Source organism: Zeugodacus cucurbitae, chromosome 5 (genome assembly GCF_028554725.1).
Source record: "Zeugodacus cucurbitae isolate PBARC_wt_2022May chromosome 5, idZeuCucr1.2, whole genome shotgun sequence".
Lineage (NCBI taxonomy): Eukaryota > Metazoa > Arthropoda > Insecta > Diptera > Tephritidae > Zeugodacus > Zeugodacus cucurbitae.
In genome coordinates, this window is record NC_071670.1 from 73,689,440 (window position 1) to 73,712,091 (window position 22,652).

The following is a 22,652-nucleotide window of genomic DNA, read 5'->3' on the forward strand; positions in this document are numbered from 1 at the left end:
TTGTCTGAAATATCACATTATCATATTTGTATATACATATATGTATTTGTATATTTTATTCTTTGTAGATGCCCCCATTTTTAAGGTAGAGTTATTAAGTCTTCGGTGGTGGATGCACCAGTGCATAACATCATTTTGAAGGGAATTTAACATTTACAAAGGTATGTATTGAAACCAGCCTAAAGTGGTGTCAGCTCGAAATAACATTTTGGAAGCTGTATATAATACATCTCGGCTTTTCTCTCCATTTATGTAGGAGATCTCCTTGCCATCCGACAAGTGAACACAAGTATATTAATAATCGATCTCATTATATTAGAATGCTCTCGGTGAATTGTAGTCGATGGTCGATGTTAGGTAGACGAATTGTAGGAAGTGCCACAAACTAATTACTGCTGCGACGGCTACGATCTGTTAAAGACCTTACCGAAAATATCTTTTATTAGAAAAACAGACATTTAAGAAATTAACTCGCAGTATTCGAGTTTCTGAGGTATCTTCCCCAAAAATAACGAGCTTAACTTCAACACAAGTACACAAGCATCTATGTAACCATCTAATATCTTCCTTTAATTTTTCCACTGAATTAAAAAGCACACAAGTCAAGATGTTTAATTGTTTCGTTAAAGATTTTATTGCATAAAATTCAATATTTTCTAATTATCAATATATTACACTTAAACTATCGATTATACAACATAATTTTTAACTAGAGCTTAGCGTTATCGAGCGACAACAAAATTTCATATAAAACCCATTTTGTTTGAAATCAAATAATATAATAAATACGAACGATCTTATGTACGTATGTATGTATTTTATTACAATATATCATTGTGTATATGTATTGGCTTTTGTTTGTATATAAGTATTTATATTAATTAACAAAGCTGTTTACAGTCGATTGTGTGCAAGTACAAACCAAAATTGGTGGTAGGTTATGGTCCGCCGCAAGTGGATGATCAGTTTCACATTTCGAAAAATACTTCGAAAATAATGGGATTTATTAAATATTATAGATGCATACATGGATCTGTGAATAACTAAACAAATTCTGATCCCACAATTTCGGTGGGTCATCCGTGCAAAATTTAAAATGTAGTCTCCTCAAAACATAGTTCTCTTGAAGTTATTGAATTGAAATTGAAATGAATTTAATTAGTAATATGACCAGTTTCAGTTATTACTGCGGCTTTATTTTGACTACAAAAGTAAGAGTCGGTAATCCAAATTGTTGGACACGCACTCATGGACCTGTTATGTACTTGCCCCGATGCTTATTTGTCGAGTTCCGTCCAGTGTGTTAGATTAATTACTAGATTAATACGTGATTCTATAATATTGATATACCTACATATTCACCAACGCTGTGGCAATATATGCGCAAGTGTGCATCTGCCCCGGACCCTAAAGCTACGATCAATACTCACTATAGGCTAAATTAATTTTTACTCGTGTTTACTTGGGTGTGTTTGTGTGTGTTCTTACGCTTGTAAAATAAATTATTGAGCTGTTTAACCTCGCTTTTAAGCTAGTTTATTGTGTAGAAGTCTGCTGGTGTTGGTAAGTGTGGAACTGCAACTCGGCAAACGGAGTGAGTGCACGCCTCATGAACATCGTCAGTACTGTAATCACTGTCGGTAAGAAATCATTTCTGCAAAGCGGGTGGCATATGGTCATGATATTCTATCGGGCGTCTGACCTTGAGGAGGGGGTGGGTGCAAATGTGTCGTACCTGCACCCGACGCTTTCGCAAGGCCTCTTTCGGGGGCGCTCGGTGAACCTGCGCTGGCGTCGCAGTCTGTCGGTGAACTTTGGTAGGACCGTTCCGACAAGGTTTTCGGTGGTTGTGGCCCGCCGCTATGCGGGGAGCAGTGTGGTGAACGCGCCGTAGTTGAAGGTGGTGGCGTGGAGTGTGGTGAGTGCGACTCGGATGAGGGCCGTCGACAGAACGGATTGAGGCCATTGAATGGCGCGGCCAGTAGATGAGGTGCCAAGTGGGGGAATCCTGGAAGCCCGGTTAGGCCAGGGAAGAGCAATGGATTACTTGGATGATTGAGCAATAGTCGCGGGTCTGTCATAAATGCTGTCTCTGGGAAGTTTTGTGCGTGTGTAATTTGCGTCGGCAAATGTTGTTTCAGAGCATCGAAGTTCAGTGGAGGTAAGCCGTGTGAGCCAGCATATAGACGAGCCAAAAATTCAGCTTGTATAGAATTGGGTACGCTACAATTTGGGTTGTTGGCGGTGTCGAAGCCCTTATTATTATTCGTTGCCATATGCTCGGGTAGAGAGTCGTGGTGGTGGTTGTCGCCCGTCGACAGCAATTTTCGGTGTAAGTTCAAATTGGAACTGTGGCGGTCTCGGCTCCGTTTCGAAGGGAAAGCAGCGTTGCAGCCGTCGATGTTGCATTTGTGGTGCAATTTCAGATGAACATTTTGATAATGTGTTTTCAAATGGAAGTGGTTTTGGAATACCTCACCGCACGCCGTGCACTTGAGTGGGTTGTCTTTGTCGATTGGTACTTCGGTTTCTTCTGACAAAATTTCTCCATTAGTTTCTTGGTTCGATTGCTGTTGCAGGGGATCAGTAGGCACAGCTGGGCTGTCGAACTTCTCCCTGCACTGGGTGTCAGCACCTGTTGGTTTGACATTATTATTATTGTTTTTGATTTGACATGCTTCTTCTGTGGTTGATATGTCCAATTTGCACTCCTCTTCGACGAGCTCACTTTTTACCCTCACTAAACAATGTTCATTTCGATTCGAATTTTCACTTGGCGCTGTTATTGGATGCTCTTCTTCTATGCGTTCCTGCTTAATCGAGGTAATCGGTTTCTCATTTTCATCTGAAGGCTTGGTATTCGAAACTAGTGGATTCGTCAAATATTTCGAATTTCGCTTATTGCTGGAGGATAAATCCAATGAGTGCTCTTGTTCTTGTGCTGCAGTTGTGTTGGATCCACTCTGAATATCTAGTTGTTGCTCGTAATCTTCGTCGATTGGCTCCGATTTCAGCTGGGAATTGGATAAATGTGGGCGTGCTGATGCCGTGGGCTCACTAACCGATGTTGACGGTGTTAGCGGTGGTGATGGAAGTACTTTCGCACTTTCACTTGTATTTGAGTTAGCCGCTGGTGGTTCTGGGTTTTGAGATTTTCGAGTTCGTTTTGATAAATCTAAAGATGTGGTTTCTTGGGAATCATCAGCCTTCGTTTCCTTATTCTCGGAAGATGGTTTTGGTGAGGATATTTTCAGTGATAAATCGGCGGCTACGTCGAATTCAGTGGAGTTATCACAGGAGTTTTCATCAGATTGCACTGTACATCGAACTGGGTTCTGACTTTTACGTTTTCGCTTATTTGACGTTGAGCTTGGTGTGTTTGCGGTACTGTTACTGCCTCCACTGCCTATGCCCGGAAATGTGTAATTTTCGAAATCACCGCGCATACTGAAGGAATCGGCAACACTCAAAGAGTCATCGTTACTCTCGCTGCTGTGTTGATCTGTTACACCTAACTCAACGACCATGCCACAGTCACCGCTTTGTTCTTTGTTGGAAGATGATTCTTTGGTATGCTTATAGTCAGTCGTTGTTGGTGTAGATGTGGTGAGATCCATATCGTGACTATTGTCGCCAATGTCGGTAGCTTCGTCCCCATCGCCATCAGTGTTGTAGTCCTCTGAGTTCGTTTTCTCTAAAATACTATCGGCTTCATCGCCCACCACCACTATACCCTCGCCGTCGTCGTCATCATCATCGTCGTCGTCATCATCTCCTATGTGAATGCCACCATCCAAAATACTGTCGTCCTCGTCATCTTCTAAATGACTTTCGCTGTCTTGGCGGTGACGAGATCGTGTATTGTACTGTCCCAACATGGCATTGTCCATATAAGAGCGATGCATCAATTCGGCTGAACTGTGCTTCATGTCGTGCATGCTGGCCATATGATGGTGTCTCATATCGGGCGGTGGCGTCAGTAAGGGAAAAGTGCCGAATGGATTGAGACCAGCCATTAGTCCATTGGGTGGTTGCAAAAGTAGGGGATGCGGCTGGGCCGTACGTCCATCGTGTGGTGATATTTTGCGCCTAAGGTGAGGAGAATGTAGCTTCGGGTTCGGATTAGCGCTGTGACGATTCCTAGACCGACGAGAACTAAACATCATACTACACCCGTCAACGGTGCATTTGTGCATTTCTCGCAAGTGTACTGCCGAAAAGTGTATCTTCAGCGCGCCCTTGTCGCAGAAAGTCTTTAAACAGACATTGCATTGCACTCGTTTCTTGCCGGTAACTGGATTGATGAACTGTGTTCCCAAATTAGCGGGCAATGTGCCCCATTGACGTTTGCCCGGTGAATGAGATTTACGGACGGACCGAAGGCTAGAACTGGCAGAAAATCGTGTAAGTCGCTGTGAGGTGTGAGAGGACGAGTGTTCCATTTGGCTTGAACGCGATTGACGCCCTTCATGATGTTGACTTTGGTATGAACTAGAAATGGCCGTAGAGCCTATGGAAATGGGTGGCGATACGGGACGATGATGATGATGACGATTAGAGTTTGGATGTTGCGCCTGTGCCGAACCGCCACCGTCCCGTAGATGAGCCATATTTCCGCTGTCTGACCGGTGCAGTGTGCGATTTGTTTCGTCAGTTTCTGGAGACTTGGAGCGCGTGGATGGGGGCTTACCCATGTTGAGGACAGGGTTGATGGTGGGGAAATGTGATGCCAGAAGACTGTGAGGCATTGGGTTGCCAGAAGCTGCTGCCGCTGCAGCTATAGCTGCCACTTGATTACTAGTTAACCCCGGTGGTAAGCTAGATGCCGTCGGCACATTCGACGGGGATGTGCCCGGTGGTCCATGCGTAGGCGGTGGAGGCAAAGGAAAAGGCAACGGATGTCCCGATATAGCCATCGCATTGAAGAACTGATTACTTTGGGCCGCTGCAGCAGCGGCCGCAGCGACGGCGGCGTTCTTCTCCGATGGAGTGGTAGCTTCGTTAATGCGTCGACGCGCTTGTGCTAACATGGCGGCTTGTTGAGCTGCTTGCTGTTGCAAATGTTGATGATGCGCAATCTCATTGGGGCTCATGCGTGTTGGTGGCAGCGACGGCAATGCTCCAAAAGCTGCCGAACTGATCTTGCGAAAGTCGAATGGTTGCATACTCTGCAAGTGGCTCAGCGGGTTATGCTGATTGTGTGACGACTTCGAATTAATCGGCTGCTGAAGGTTGCCGCCAGGACTACTCCCACTCGCGTTGGCAGAACTTGATGGTGAGTGTTGCGGCTGCGTGTTTGCTGTGCTAGCGGTGGAAGTTGGTGGGGGAGGTGGCAAGGGCGGTAGGCCACAAGCTGGGGAAGCCTGGTTTCGAAAGTAACTCGTCAAATGATTTGTCGGCGTCAGATTGTTGCCACCGGCTACTGCCGCCGAAAACTTCTGATGCAACTGGGACTGAAGTTGCATCTGCGCATGCGCCAAAGAACTCATGTGTATATTCATGGGATGCGCAACTGCACGTGGCGGCGACGGACGGCGACTCGGTGACATAACCATAGGAGCTGAGGTCGTTATTGCCAAATTATGCTGATGATGGGTGTTCCGTTTGATGGGAAACTCGTGATCGGCACTTGAACGTCGTCTAAGCGCTTGCTGTTGTTGTTGCAGTTGATGTTGTTGTAGTTGCTGTCGTTCGTAGCTGTAAACCAGTGCGGCGGCCTGTGCTTGCGCATGCGCCTGAGCGTGAGCGTGCGCTTTCTTCAAATATTCAAGCTCGAGGTCTTGCAGCTGCACGTTGGTCGAGAGAGAGTGCGGTCCGGTGGCGATGGCGGCAGCGGCAGCTGCAGATACCGACTGATGCAGCGTCGGCTGTAGTGAGTGCGAGTAGTGTTGTGCTGGCGGATATTGGTGTTCTGGAGGTCGCTGCTGGAATCCGTTGTTGCAATTTTCCTGATTAATATTCATTAAGTCGCCGTTTTGCGCAGATTAGCGTATTAGCAGTTGTAGTTGAGACTAGAACAACACACTCGCCGTTATAAGCTAGGTCGTTGCTTGTACAGGAACAGTCGCTGAATATGCAAGTCGTATACACCGAAGCGCACGGATGCGGCATGGCGAATCGGCCGCCTTTCACAGCCAACGAATGCCAAGATTCTGTTGCACTGCTGATAGAATCTGAAAGAAAGGAGAAGAACAAATGTCAAGCGTTGAATTGGAAAAAAATCAAGTGACACTCATATTAAGAAGAAATCAAATTCAACAAACATTCTCAAGCATGCTTCCCTATAACTAAAATCCACTTGCGCTCAAATAAATAGTCGTACAGCGCCTTAACGCGCAGCAGGACTGTCAAGTACTCTTGCTGCGGACCCTTGTCATTAAGTAAACATGTCCATAAAATAACCTCAACCGCCTCGGAGGCGACAAGGCTCCCGCCGAACCCGCACCTACACCTCTACACCTTCTCATGTACCATGAAGCGCATGTGTGAGCGCATTTAGCTTTATTTGCTCAATGGCAGCGCGACATTTACGTTTAGCACCGTTGTGCCTCGCTTGAGAGCTGCTCGACTTGGCCGTACGTCCAGCACTCGCATGTTTGGCAGTTAACGCGCAATGACAGTGGAATTGTGGAAATATCTCGTTCTCGCTCGAGCGCTTGAAAACGTAAATACTTGCCACACATATTCGCACACACGTCTTACATACACACACAGACACGTAGAGTACGGGCTACTTGATGTTTATGCGAGGACACCACACTACATCAACGCGACTGCACCAAATGTGCTGGCTCTGAGGGCTTTGCCAACGCGGTAGGAGCGCTTAGAACCCAAACACACACACACCCAGGCACTTGGGATCGGTTCGTTTTGGAGTACTTACAGACAAGTTTTTGGCTTTGTTTCTTCGCGTCCTCAAGTGCCCCATCAGTCGCACTCTCGTTATGGCCAAGTCTTCAACGCGACTGTTCCTGCGGCAGTTGGTCGACTTCGTAGGTTGTAGCCGGGCCATTGTGGTGTTTGTTATTGTTATAGTTATTGTCTTAAGTGTCGCATATCAGTGAGAGCTGAAGTGACCATACAAAATTGTCACATCATTATTGTTATTATTTCGTCAAGTGTTTCTTCGAGTACAGCGCCGTGGCATACGAGTCGCTGTGTCGCTTTGGGAGGTCTTTGCCCATGACTTTTGAGTGAATTTCATTGAAATACTTCTATTGACAATACTGTGAGGTCTATTAAGCGATTTTACGGCTAAAGCGCATACAAACATACATTTCTACATGTGCATGTTGGCTACAAACTCTTCTTGTTTTACTTTATAGAAACTGGGGCCGAAATGAAATTTGACTTTTTAATTCTGCAGTGGATGTCATTGACGGCAGTGGTGTTAATATGAGAGTTTGTAAATGGCCTCGATGGGAGTTTCGTAGCAAACTAAGAAGTTTTGTATTGGAAACCTTCAGGTGTAATTCTACCTTTAAAAACCTAATAAATGGATCACTCACTAAAAGTATGTTTCATATGCATATATGCAAATCTACCCTAGTGCAACGGTCCGCTATAACTACGTACATATGTACATATTATATATGGAAAATATTGTCAATTAGTTATCATTATATTTAGCTGTCTTCGATTCGACAAACATCGCAAAACCCTCGTATGAATATACATATGTATCTATGCAGTTACCTATATAAATATGTTTGCAAATTATATGTGTGGCATTTGAAATGACATTACGAGCGATTCGCAATGGCCGCGGCTGCAGTCGCTGTGCGAAATTGCGATAATTGCGCTGCTGTACATTCTCAGGTACATTCACATACGAGTATGAATGTGTCAGCCGTATGTAATAAGGTTGCGTGTGCATTTGTATGAAATTCATATTACTACTGAATGGAGAATGTCGCCAGAAGGCTGTCGATGCAATTGAGCGTACGGTAATTTATCAATTATTTTTAACGAGAATAATTAGGAAATATACAGTAAATTCTAATGTTAACTTAACCTGCTTTAGACACAAATCTGTAAGGGTCTGACTTAAAGGCGAGTGAAGTATTTATGTGAGGCTTTAATATAAACCATTTGGCAAAGACGGCGTTCAAGATGTAGCCGATTTTAAGAATTACAGACATTATCTTCTGGTATACTGAAACCTTTATTATATAGATATATACATGAAATAGACTTTAGAAGACCGTTTGGACCGCTATAATCAATTTTTAAATCTAATATCAGATTCATACCATATTTGATGTGAAGTTAACCTCAAAAACGAACATTGGCTATCTATGGGAGCTATCCATGGATGCTTAGCTCAAGTTTGATACCTTCGATCATACTTCAGTCAAGATTCTAGAGTAAAATGCCAGGTAGAGTAAAATATTTGGACTAGAATACAATACTGTCTAGCACATTTTTTATATAATTTATAATGTAATTCGCATCGCATGAAATCGATGTACCTATCTTATCGAAAATGTCGTGTAATGTGTGCTCAGGGATCGATTGTAACGAAATGCAAAGCCGCCAATGTCCATGCTTGATGTTTTCATGTCGCCATATTGCTATTGTTGTTGTTGGTTGTCATTTTGTAAAGTGGCAGTTGCACCCTCTTCGTCATCATCATCACCGACAGTCCACTTAAACTGTCGCAGTTGCACTTCCCCGCACCCAATGCGATCGTCGCGAAAGCGTAAGAGCTTCGCTTGTTGTTGACCGCTGAAGCTTTTGTCTCGCTCGATAGCTGCTTAAACGTACGAGTATTTGCCGCGTTCGAAAGCATGCATGCGCTTATCTCACGGTGTATGGCCGAAGCGAAGTGACGTTGTTGTCAAGTCATGACACTTTCAAGCCGCCATTTATTCAATAATGTTTTTTTTAAGATTTTCGCCAAAAGATCCAGTGGAATTCCACAATAATAACCTCTCAACTGTTTTTTTTCCAATACTAACCGACGCAATAAAACAATTCAGTGTGTGTGTGGTTTTTGTATGCGAGCGAATAGTCGCTTTTAACGCAAGTACATTTGAATAAACTCGTTTTGGTTGATGAAATCACTGCAATAGCCAATCGGCAAAATGTGACATAATGATCTTAGTCCTCCGTTTTCGGCCTTCTCACTGCCCTTCCTAACTAATTTGATAAAGTTTGATTCAGTCGACGATGGTTCTTATTCAAGAATTCAAGTCTTTGAGGAAACCATTCCAGAGTTCGATTTAAAAATAAAACAAATATGACAGATTATTTCTTTTGATATCACGTCTTGTCGGTTAGAAGAAATGCCAGGTAAACACAACTTTAAGAAATTTCAAAACATAGATTCGTGGTTAGTGGACGCTCTGCTTCCTAGTAAAACCTCAAGATGTCATTCTAAAGATTAACTTGGCCCTTCACATGGATTCGCAGAAACACAAACATCGGGCTTATAAAAAGAATAAGCAATATATGTAAATAATGTTCAAAGATTTATTCCATATACATACTATGTACACATTTACACACAAACAAATCGGCAGCACGCATCGAGTGAGTTGACAACAAATTGTGACACAAAGTTACCAAATCAATTTGTATTTTATGCTCGTTTGTCTGCTGCCGGAATGGAATATGATTAACGTGGGATAACAAAGTGTGACGCGCTTTGGTGGTCGAAATTTATCACAGCGGCTTAGAGCGCAGCGGTCACAATCGAACCAGCTATTAAATGTCTCTTCGATACATTTATTTAATTGCTTATTTTTATTAGCGGCCGAACTCGAAATCCGAAAGACAGAAAAGCACATAAAAACATAACAATAACAAACATTAAATAATTAAAAAATTATAAAAGGTGTCAACTCAGCTATTCGGTTGATACTCCTTTATTGCTGTGCCGTGGCCACAAGCTGCCACCGCTATCACAACGCTCTCAGTGGCGGCATTTCATATGCAAATCGGTGGAGGTGCTGCTGCGGCTTCATTAAAGGTGTAACTCTTACATATATTGTATATATAGGTGTGTGCATTTGTCGGCCTCCACGGATGATTATCTCAGCGGCGGCGGTCACAGCTGCTACAACAAAGTTATTAGCTTTATGGCTTTACTCTTTCTTTCGGCGCGCTGGATCCCTATGATCCAATTTGTTTGATTAAATACTTTGGTTGTTCATTAATTTATCTTAGTTACTCATATACGGATGAGTGTGTGTGTGTGTGTGTGCTTACACATTTACATACATAGAGCTGTAAGTTTGTACGTTTAAAATGCGTTCAAATGATCTGACGCGACACACGTGAAAAGGCCTCTACCAATCTGGCGTCTCAACTCAAGGCAAAACTAGTTTTCTTTGTCGCTGGAGACTCATTGCTGCTCTCTAATTTATTTATCTACACATAAGCTTAATGATTTTTGGAGAATTCGGTTGGAGCGATTCCAAGCGGCGATAGCTGAAGCTGTCGTGTCTTCTACTTACATTCATATATACAAACTTAGTATTTGTGGCACAACTGCAGTTAAGTGTAGGATCGAGTTCCACTTCCAAATCGATACAAAAAATATATAAATAGGGAAATAAATATATATATATATATATATATATGTATATGCGTATAATTAGGACTTCAAATGAAAGTAAAGCCTTTACATAAATATCAACGAAAGAAACCACAAATCTTCAAATCTGTATATCCGAATAAAATTTCCATGTTATTATCTTTGTTGTTGTACTAATTACTTTTTCATTCATTCATTCATACACACATACATAGATACATATGTATAATATATATAATATGCATAATTTTTAAATAAAATAAGTATTCCACCAGCTATGCTAAGTTATTTCCAATTAACTCTTCCAATATTGTAGCCCAGAGCAGCATACATGTACATATATATATGCCTGTATGTATTTAATGAATCAATGTTAAATTTTAATAAATCGTTTCCGCTTTTGTAGCAGTCACAATACCTTTGGGGCTCTTAAGTGTCTCAATGTGTGTTTAAATGCTGAGTTATGCTATGTCTGTACAATGCGTGTGCTATGCTGCTGCTCCTGCCCTGACCCCCTTGCAATACTGTTCATTTTCGATTGGGTGCAAGTTTAACCTAGAATCAGTTTATTAGTGAATTAGCCTTCTCCCAATTCTTATCTGCATAATATTAGAGACTATCTTCGTTCCAACTCCATTCTTCCATGGCTGGACCCACTTCCTTGGAAGGAATTTTTATCCAAAACTAGTGCACTGAGTACTTCTAAGTATGCATTTATAGATTATTATGAAGACAGTTCGTCGAAAAAATATGTAATAGTATTCCATATGCCACAGGGTACCCATATTCATACACGGCGATAACTAGTTGAGTTAGTCGCAATTGCGGCCAATGGTTTTCAACAAACGAAATCACCAATGGACGGACAAGTGATATCGTTAGAGAAAAGAAATATGAAGAACAGTTAAAGATTGACGTCAGGCAAATTGATGAATGAAAATCATAATTAATGATTTTGAAAATGTAAATATGATTCGCCTCTATGACTCTATGGCGGAAGATTAGTGTTGCTGCGGTGTGGCCATGGGGGACATTAGGGCGTCATATGAGTTTATCTCAAGGTTATATATTAGCTTGACGGATGTTATAGTCTGAGCTTCGGATGATTTCTATAATCCGTGTATTTGAGACAAAGCTTAATTTATATACTATGCATAGCATATGTAGACATGTGCGAACGTGGAGATATCTATATTGTAGTATATAAGAAGTATGTACATAAGCTTAATACGAAGACACAGTAGGAACTCGATATTTGTATTTATGTTTCTGGAACTGGATTAACCACGGAGGTTTGGACTTTCTGGTTGTTTTCCAAAATTTTTGTTAAAGTTTTTACTTTGTCAAAGTTTTTAAAGGATTTGGAGACTATATGATTATGCTTGAAGGGAGGTGATTGAACGAACTACTTGTCTGTACCAAATAAAGCAAAATTACATATAATATATGTTCATATTATATTTGTAGAGTCCAAAGATTAACTTGTTATAATATATGGTATACTCGCATATTGTGACAAAACGCGGTTGTAATTAGGAAATATTTATTTTTTATATGTGCATAATTTTTCCACAATAAAAATTATTGCATTTTATGTTCTTTACCAGTTTCAACTGCAACGTAAAAAAGCATGAACTTCACATAAAGGCGCAGACACCAAGCGAAATCAAATCGTTTATCATCGGTAATTGCAGTCCAATAATGATCATCAACGGCAACCGTTATGAATGTCAACTGTATTATCATAGCTTCGAATGATCTTATAAGATTCGTCCGATGAATGAATGAATTAATACTAATGGATATTTTTACGAAGTAAAACGAATAAACAACGAAATGAGCAATTTGTGGGCAAATGATGAATGAAACAAAACGAATCATTAAACCGTAATTAAAACCGACCCAAAAAATGTCATTAATATTTAACGACATCTATAGGAAAGGTGATAGTTTGCGCTCATGCCCCAGGCGCTGGAAGACACAGAGTAGAAGCAGTTTTATTTCTTTTGCATTTACATGAATACTGTAAATATGTATGTATCATGTACTAATCGTATGTGCATTTATGAATAATTTTAAGCATATTTATCCATGGTCCATTGTGGCCAACGGTATTTTATTTGGTTGGCGGCAGCTTTGAGCTGCGCCGCTTGCGTGTGAGTGACAACCGCACTGACCAACCAAATACATACATGGCATGTCTGTATGTATGTTTTCTGATGTTTATATGCAATTAAAGTGGCAGGAAAATGACAGTAACATTTATGGCTCTGTCGAGAATCGTCATCTAATACTGACTTAATTGCGTCCGATTAGGCGACTGAAGGTGATCGAACAACTGTCGTTTGTAACTAACTCATGATAATCTTTCAGAAATTCAATATCAACATAGGAACGTATGTGAGGAGGCAGTGGAATCAACTATTTATAGACTAATTTTCCACCAGTACGAACCGTAACCTTAAACAACCAGCCGTTAGTGTATTACGTGCTGACGTGTCCTATGATGTCAATCATCAGATTTCGATCAGAAATATGTCCATTTTCACTGGTTCAAAATAGCTACAGATCAAATCTAAAAATAATATTGCTGACGCAAGTTTGGTTCTTTTCGGAGTAGTTCGTTTTGAGGCCGACATTTTAACTAAAATTTCTGGTTGTGTGATATTTCCTTGCAGGGTCTGTATGATATCTGTACATATATAACTATATATATATAAATGTAAGTAAATGTATGTACGTATGTACGCGTGTGTGTGTGGCAAGCACACGCTGACATTGCCAAGGTCTCGCCAATAACGACCACAAGCGCTGATTAGTCATTTGTCAATCTTTAGACGGAATTTTAAAAGTGGTTCCATATTAATTTCGCGTCTGTGGATGTGTTTCACAAGCGCACGCATTTATGAATGTCGGCAAGTGCACGACGGCATGTGTGTAAACGCGAATCAATTGTGCGGTTTCATAAAATATTTATTTTCGGTAGTTTCTGCTTCGTTGTTCTTTTGGACCGTATTTATCCCGCTGTCGCACTGTTGTATGTGTTTTGATTGGCTTCATCTGCAATCTCTGGCTAGATCTGTGTATGTGAGTGGTTGTGTATGTGTGTTGGAACAATAAGGTCAACGTTAATGATATTAACAATTGATTTTGTGGCTTTCATTTTTTTTGCCGTTATTGTGTTTTTAATAATTGTACGGGTATGTATGTAGTATATATATTTTATACTCTCGCAACATGTTGCACAAGCGTATGATAGATTTTTTCACCTAACGCTTGTTTTACTCCGTCACCCTGTCATCCATATAAAGCCCTGTGTGAATTTCCCCAACTAAATAATTCAAATATGTCATTTTGATAATTCTCTTCCATAAATGGCTGAGATCGACCTTAAGTTTGGCTTTATGCTTTATATTGATCAATAAAATGGCCGCAACTTGAACACAATTTAACAGAGCGAATGTTGGGTTTATTAATAAGGCCTTTTTGTTTCATAATTTTTACCGATATTCAAATATTTTGAAAGATTTTGTGACAATATTGGGGAATGGGTTGCGACCGAACTTTGTCCCTCCTTACTTCTTTCAATATGTACATGTGTATGCGAATGTTCACTTACTTCATGATACTTCCGCGTTTCATTTTCGTTTCAATTCATCACGCTTAGATGCCGCTTTTTGATTCCGAGTGCCATTTGAAGCGAAACAACAAAAGAATAAAAAATGGCGTAAAGGTCGTAGGCGGAACTTATCGCGTCTTCTTCAAAAAGTCACGCAATTTTTTCTCTCCGCTTCTTCACTTAAACTCTTGATAACTGTTCTGTATATTAAGTACCACTTGTGTTATGAAACAAGTTCAATGTCAAGACATCTAAGAGGTTTCATGAAAGAGTTGTGTTTCTTAAAGATTATGTGCGCTTCGATATTGCAGCGCTTCAACCATATTTTCCAGCAGCCAATTCAAGCTCTTTCGGTGCCTCTGGAAGGTAAATGCTTACGTAAAAACGGTGCTGACGCGCTTTTCCAAGTTTTGGGGTAGCGATAGTGTCTTTACATCATTTTCTACAAATTCAATAAATATTTATGTGTGTACTTAATGGAGCGTCAACAAAAGTGACTCCGATGAAAATGTGTCAAAAAGCCGCACAAAACACCGTGCGCCTTACGCTTATGCAAAAACAAATATTTAGCATTTAAATATATTAAATTGTGAGCTATACGAGTACAAATAAAAAGTTTTGTATGCTCCAGCAATGGGCAGAGTGACGAAGTTTGATATACAATACTAAACAGCCCGTGATCGCATTCACTTCATCGCCATTGTATTCCGATAAGAATGGGCGAAGATAATACAGCATTAGTTAACACAGTTAAGCGGCTTGTTAGCGACTCTTTGCGAGGTTGAAAGCATTTTTGTCATTTCGGTTAACGCATAAACACGAGTGCAAACGAATGCGACACTGGACAAGCAGACAGCCCGAAGAGCTCGACGTTCAACTCCAAAAGCCAAGCTGATCGAGATCGGTCAGTGCAAATATTTGTGTGTCTCATTAGCAACGCGGTTTATGCACTTACTACTGATTTTGAATAATACTTGTGTATGTACTTATCGACGCTTGAGGGGGTGGATGGGGTAAATCTTTGTTGAGCACTTGCCAACGGAATATTACGTTAATTCGTGTGTTGATTCTGAGCTTATTTCACTGCCAAACGTTTATTGTGTGGGCAAATATTTATTTTAATGAGATTTCTTTCTTTCCCTTTTTTCGTTCGTCTTTTGAGTATATCTACAACTGCCATATCGTCATTGAAATTTAAGAACAAGAAGGGCTGCGAAAATTTTGGCAATTCTCTAGTTGTCAAATAATGTACACATATTTTCGCAAGGCAGGTGACAGTCAGCACTCTAATATTTGTAGTTTTTGGGCACATATGATATCAAGTCTCTGATACCTTGAAGAAGTTTGCAATAAAAAACAAAAGGTGGTCGCAAGGGATGTAAAACCTTACGTTTGTGCTGGGACTAAAACTGGTATAACCATTTTTCAAACTATGTTATCACGAATCTAACAAGATATGACACTTGTTTTGTTCCGAAAGCCTAAAAGACACATCCGCGTAGTCAACAATTTGAGTAGCGTATTCATGTGTCACATCACACCCAGTGCTTGGAGAGCTTTCGGGGGTCCAATTGAATTAGACACCGTTACGCGTGACCGCATCGAATTTGCCAGTACCTGCGAAGTAACTCGAGGGGCTAGTCATTTCAGGTTGAGAAATTGGTTCGCTGTTAACGTAGACAACATTTGAACAGAAGAGAATCGCCTTGGAGACACTTCTTTGTTCATTCAACAGCTCATTGCACACTAAAGAGATAACGCCGATGGCACCTTGCGCATGCGCCAAATTAATAAGCTTCCATGTAATCCTGCTGATCAATTTCAATTAAGCTCTTCTTAAACTTTATTGTATTAAGTACCTTCTTTCTTTTAATGTTAGGCACATTGTTTTTTGTGCCACTTGATATTCTTTTGTTTTACTATCAACTCCATCCTCCTCTCTTTGGTTTCGGAGTTTGTAAATAATTTTGCACTTGGTTTCACACTTTGAGTGATTTTAATATCCGCGCTTCTAGTTTCTTTCAACCCGCGTTTATATTTATGTTATTTGCTTTTCTAACTACACACTACGTTCTCCCGCTGCCGCCTTCGCCAGCACTCGGTGTTTTCTTTGTTGCCGCTTTTTGCGTCAGTGCTGATTTTTTCGCACGCTCAACGCCTTTGTGTGCAATCGCCCCAGTCCATCTTCGGCAAACTGGCCTGCCTTGTCGCACCACCACTCGGAGAACGGCACTCGACGTTGCCTTCGCGTCAGTCGCGGTTCACTTGTTGATCATTAATTTTCTTCACATTTCACACTTTTTTCACGAATATTATTGAGATTCTTGACTACTTCCTCACTTTGTTTGCTGTTTTTTCGTAGTTTTTTGTCATTTTCTCACTCTATCAGGCTCTTTCAATCATGATTTTCTGAATCGAATGAGTGAGCTCGGTGGTTTGTTTTTAATTAATTTATTAAATCATTGATTAAGCACTGAGTCTCCTCCTTGGGCCTTGCGGAGCCCTTACCAAAAGCAAAGTTCGCACCATAGGAATGAGGTTGAACTTTTTATGTTCTGGACATTCTTTGATGCATTTGAAAATATTTGATTCTTTTTATTTTAAAAATATGTTCCGATATTCGTTTTGTTTTTAGAAGAATTACATATGATTTTTTTTTTGAACATAAAATTATTCAACCATAACCTCTATCGAATTCAATAAATAAATCATGTAATTAGAGAATAAACAGAGTTGCAAGGGAATAGAAAAAGGCCTTTCCCGGATATGTGATAATTTTGGAAAAATTACAAGTCTGACAAGCACTTTTAAAGTACACTACTCGGCTACTCGAAAGGCCAATAATTGAGTGCTTCATGTCCAACAAACAAATCGAGGTACTGAGGAATTGAAAAATCAAGTGTTGTATCCTATATACACTAATGTCCGCATTGAAGACATTGTCAAACGTGATTTTTGGGTGGTGATGAAGTCAAGCGCGGAATTGTCGCCCTGTCGCTTGGTGACTAACTTTTGAAAGTCCTTCAAGTGCCTGCAAGTATGTGGTATTCCTACACGTCACCATAGCGTGCAACAAATAATAGAAACTTCAGAAAAACTTATAATAACTAGAATGTTGAAATAATTCTTAAGTTCAATAAGAGAATACCATAGACTACAACCCCGACTATAACGACGACTGGCTGTTGGCATTCGGTTGTCGCCTGTCGCATGTCGCCCGTCGTGTCACACATTGGACCTCAAACAAGCAAATTGCTAGCATGCAACATCAATTTGCTATATTGTCAGTTAGACAGTTTGCGCTGTAGCGCTGTGCCACGCTGCGGAGTGTTCGATTTCTTGATTGTTCCTTGTCCACCTGACGCCCGACCGCCCGCCCGTTCGCTTGCCTTTTGTTTCGTCACTCTGCTCCAATTCATTTGAGAGAACTGCCTTGACAGCGCTGACATTTTCTTGAGTGACGTATAAAATGATGTCGTGTCGCTTTGTTGTTGTGCTATTTGTTGTTGCGGAAGGTTTAGTTATTACTGTGTGTTTTTGCTATTGTTGCTCTTTAATTTCTCCGTCGATGACAAAGACGTTGACGACTGTTTGGATGCCTATGCAATATTAGCGACTCACACTCTCCGCTATCCACATCCCACAGCCCTCATTCCGCCCAGTACAGTTATTTTTACGTTTTGCTTTCACAAACATTCGTAGTTAGTCACTTGAATGTACTCGTCTATAGTTCAAAGGCGCCTTTCAACCCTTTGCTTTGTTAAACAATTATAAAATAATCACGAAAATTGTCCTGAAATCAATAGTCATATTTTCTGTTTACTCAAGGTTCCTTCAAGGAGTTCAGCGATATGTTGTTGTTTTATCGATTCACCCACAGTGAAACAACTTATGTTGATATAAAATGTTCTTTTGTTCTCAGAAAGGTTTTAAGGAGTTTTCAAGTATGACGAGTATTCTGCTATGGTCTGGTCTGTGAAATAAAATCGGGCATATTTAGCATGTAAAGAACATTCGAAAATTGAAAATTTGGGAATATTTAGAAAATAGTTTACAGACCGAGCTTTTCTTCGAGTTTGAGCAAAGCGATTGCTCGGGCTTGTGGGATGATACCAAAATAAATATAACATTATTGTTTACTTATTATTGTAATATATACATATATTAACAGTTTCACTTAAACTGTTGTCCCATTTTTTGACGTACTTCGACCAGTATGTAAATGCATATGTATGTATGTGCCTATGGTCAACAGTCGCTACAAGCAGAGTTAAGTTTTTATTGAACGTAGCAAATTTGTCAATCAAAACAATTTCAATTCATTTCACAGCATTTAATTTTACATCGTCTTCTCTGCAGTTGCAAATGGGAATGAGAAATGGAAGTCCATTTGCAGTAAACCATTCGCTTTATGGCTCGCATGTGTAATATGTGTATGTGTGACCAAAGCACCGTAAGCGCGCAGCGGCCAAAAAAGCGCAATCCAGACAAAGGCGACGATCGGATTCGTTCAACTGCGAGTAGCGGGCAGCGGACGCCGATTTACAAATGGCGAACCCAAAGTCCGCTACAGCGCCCGCTTGAGTGGCCGACACGAAGCGACAGCCATCAAACGAGTCGCGAAACCAATTCAATCCATGGGAACCACGCGATTGGTTGTCATTTTGTCAACAAATTGCAAAACACATGTACATACATATGCATGTGTGTGGGTCTGTGTGCAGACTGTTATGCGCCCATATCATTTGACATGTGTATGTGTGTGTGCGTTTCAGTTTGGTTTAACATGGGAACCGTGTGGGTACATGACCATAACGCGGTCATGTGGTCATGTAGCACGCAGGCACTAGCGGTTAGTACGTGTATATATGTAGGTGAGTATAAGAGTACCGCCAGTGCAAACGTGCCGTACAGCAATGGTATCGAATGTCGGCGAAATATGTGGAGAAAATATACAAAAATTGAGACGCGAATGCTCAATTGTACCTATGTACATATGTATGTGTGTATACATGTAATACAATTGTGAATTCGCCCGAGGCAATGGTAATTGGTGGCGATGCCGGCAAAACGAAATGTAAAGAGTGCAAATGACGCAGGGCTGGTGCCTACAACAATCCGATCATAACTTCCAGACGAGCAGGCAGTTAGAGCCAAAGACGTCTTAGCTTATTGCGCCTTAGCACTTGCCACTGTCATCACGGCCACCTCATTTCGATATTGTGATTTTAGTCGCAACAACAGAAGATGTAGGACCAGCCGCGGCGGGGGCAAGTCAAATTGGAAATAATTGCGGCAAAGTGGACAAAACTCTTGAAAGAAAATGCGCGTCGCAGTGTCGTAAGTGTCATTTGAGCGGGTTTGCTTGTCGTTGCGAGACGAATCCGCCGACTTCCTTATATGCCCACAGACATGTGTACAAATGCACGGCTGCATTTGAATGCTGAATCTTAAAACTCAAAACTCAATCTGGGGAATGCATAGAGAAAAACGACAAAATCGAATTCGTAAATAAAACATTATTCCAAGCCAAATACACACTCCTCTTCTTCCTTTTCTTCTACAGGGAAATGTCGTACAGAGCTCGCGGACCGTCTGCGGCTCTGTCCATGCAGCGCTTGTGAGCGAGTAAAGTGTGACCTGGAGCCATCATTTTTGATTGTGTTGAAAGCGGCTCAAGTATGCGGTAATCGGTTTCAATTTCGTCAATTTGCAGTTACGAAATCTGCCGCAGAAGCAACAAATCATTAGTCAAAAAAGAGCTCGCATTTGCCGGCAGAGAAACGAGTTTTCGTCGATCATCAACGATGTTGCCTTGAACGGGGGACGGACAGCAGCTCAAGGATACCGTTGCCGTACTCGCTTTCAGCCCGCAGTGCGCAGCCCAAGCGTCTTGGTTGCAACAACACGAAATGTCTTCGCTCCACCACTGCGAGCCCCAGCGGCATCAAGGTGAATTGCGAGCCGCGGTGTATGTGTCTTACCGAGGTAATTCAATGTAATTGCTTTGTGACTTATGAGCAATTTTCACTGCTGCCGCAACCGCGTTGGAGTTGGCATAAACCGAGGGTGTCGTTGGAATGAACAGTAGAGTTTGAACCGATTTTGACGCTTCGTGCGCGGTTGCCCTATGCTGACCTTGCAATGAAGCCGTTGCAAGTAGTGGCACAACGGTGGCGTTGTTGGCAGAATCTTTGTACTTGCAATTGGTGATAACAGGTTTTGCGAGAATATGGATCAAAGTGAAATGTGTGCGTACTTTTTGGAAAATCGTTTGTGATATTAAAAATTGTTGAGGCTGTGGTCCTTTTTCAAACGATTTAGAACAAATTATGATTTATTTTTTAAACGGTATTTATTCCAAACAATGGATGACTTGAAGGTCCCAATAAACCAGGATGAAATAAAAAATGTTGTTTGTGTTATTTATGTGAGGACCAACTACCGTTCTCAACGAAATCTGGTGCTCAGGTCAAATGAAATTTTATACATATTTCCACATTTGCCATAATTATTTACTCTGTGTGTGCCTTGATTGCTCAAAGCGTCCGAATCGTTTACGTAATCACAAGAAATACGCGAAGGCATTTTTCTGACAATGATGTTCCACTTGGACTCTATGTATGTAAACATATCTTAAAATGTAGATGCATATGTTCTATTTATTGCGCTTGCAACTTTATGCTCATTTGTCATAACTCCATGCGCTCACCAAAGAAACATGCAGATGGGGTTCTGTCTCAGTAGAGCAAATTGATGGAAAATGCTATGTTTTTCACTTACACAGTTGTTGTTATTAAATATGGAATGACAACGGTCACTGAATGGCGCCAACAGAAGATTGCCAGAGAGACAAAGGCTGGGAGTTGCGTTGCAAACTTAACTTGGCTTATTGAAATCAAATGAAATGCGTTCTTTATTTACTGAACTTCTGCAAAGACGCTTGTGTTTATGCTTTGAAGAAGACAGTGGCCGCAAGCACCCTATATTTCGGTATACAGGTTTGGCCGCAGCACCCAAGTATCGGTTGACGATAAGCGAGACGCTTCTGCTGCTGATATTTTTGCAACTTACATTTGTTGTTATTCCTGGTTGACGCTCCGTCGTACAATGCCGGACGGCACAGCATACGTGGACACATTCGTATTTGTCTGTGTCAATACGTTTCTACGTTTCGCATGCGTCGCTGGGCCTTCACAGTTGCTTGACAAGCAGGAAATTACATGCAATTACATGTCGTTCGCGTGAATAAATGCAATTGTGCGACAAACGTGTCGCCGTCGTACGTGCTGTTATTACCGACAGCCCCTTATTCCACTATTAACCGACCGTTCCGATGGCCATCCGCCATTCGCCGCTCACCTGCATTATCCTGAATTCTCTTATAAAGTCCCACTTCTACCGTTCGAAATTGCATTGCTATATTGCATATGCAGATTTGTACACGACTGATTTCGCTTTTAATATTATGTTGGCGTTTTTACATTTGCGCTTCTTCGTCATTATAACGGCGAGCGACTTTGAAAATAACAATCAGAGGTCCGCATTTCTTGCAAAAATACATGTGTATGTATATTCGTCTTTAATATTAAATTTAACTATAATTCCACTAGGAAAGCGACGAATTTTGATGAAATCAGAATATTTAACTAAGAAAGTAATTACAGAAGTGAGCCTCTGCTGTGACCGTTCTTTGGTCAACATTCACTCTATATGTGTTGAGAAATAAAAAGAGATATTCAACAGAATTTCAATTAATATGTGAAACGTGACTTTAGTGATTGTTGGTAGAAAATAGTATTTTGCGTTTAATCAAGTAGAACTGAATAAATGAAAGAAATACTAGAATTTGTGAAATATAGTGAACAAAAAACATAGAAATAACACCCAATTTTCAGTCTTATTATTTGACTTCGACAGACAGCCAAGGATTTCCGATTATATCCACATATCTAGGATAACACTTTCACAAAAATAACCCAACCAAATCCGTTTTGACTTTTTTAATTGGCTGATTTAGATTTGGAATATTCTTGAGAAATGCAATGTTCTAAGTCAATGAAATTAGTTAAGAACTCGTAAGTTCGCTAACTTAGGTATTTCCATATGTATATGCATGTCTTGACTTTCTGTTTACAAGTTAGCAATTAATAATAAACAAATAAGGAAGGGGAGTTTCGGATGGGACCGAACATTATATATGTATCTGAGGGATTATTTGTAAGGTTTTGTCATACATAGCATGGGACTATATAATTGCACTTTTTTAATAATTTACAATAAAACATTTCTAATAGTTTCAACAACTTAGCGAGTTTTTGCGTTTCGTAAGTACAATACAGGGTGAACATGTTTATATTTTATCAGTTCTCAACATCGCTTCGATGCACTTGCTCAAAACGGTGTGCTTAGGTATAGAAATGTTGAAGAAACGAGCAGAGAGGTTTTAATTAGTTTGTGAAATTGCTTGAGTTTCGTGCGATTATCCACAAG

At 40.8% G+C, this 22,652-nt stretch overlaps 1 protein-coding gene across 2 annotated transcripts in view; it reads right to left on the bottom strand.

Annotated features, from left to right (window-relative positions):
• Positions 1 to 1,277: 1,277 nt before the first annotated feature.
• Positions 1,278 to 22,652, bottom strand: part of LOC105212798 (uncharacterized) — a 28,122-nt gene continuing 6,747 nt past the window's right edge. For both annotated transcript variants that reach the window (XM_029040601.2, XM_029040599.2), the window contains exon 3: positions 1,278 to 6,173. In XM_029040601.2, the coding sequence (XP_028896434.2) occupies positions 1,677 to 5,963 (4,287 nt within the window). In that variant the 5' untranslated portion in view covers positions 5,964 to 6,173 and the 3' untranslated portion in view covers positions 1,278 to 1,676. The remainder of the gene's footprint in view (positions 6,174 to 22,652) is intronic.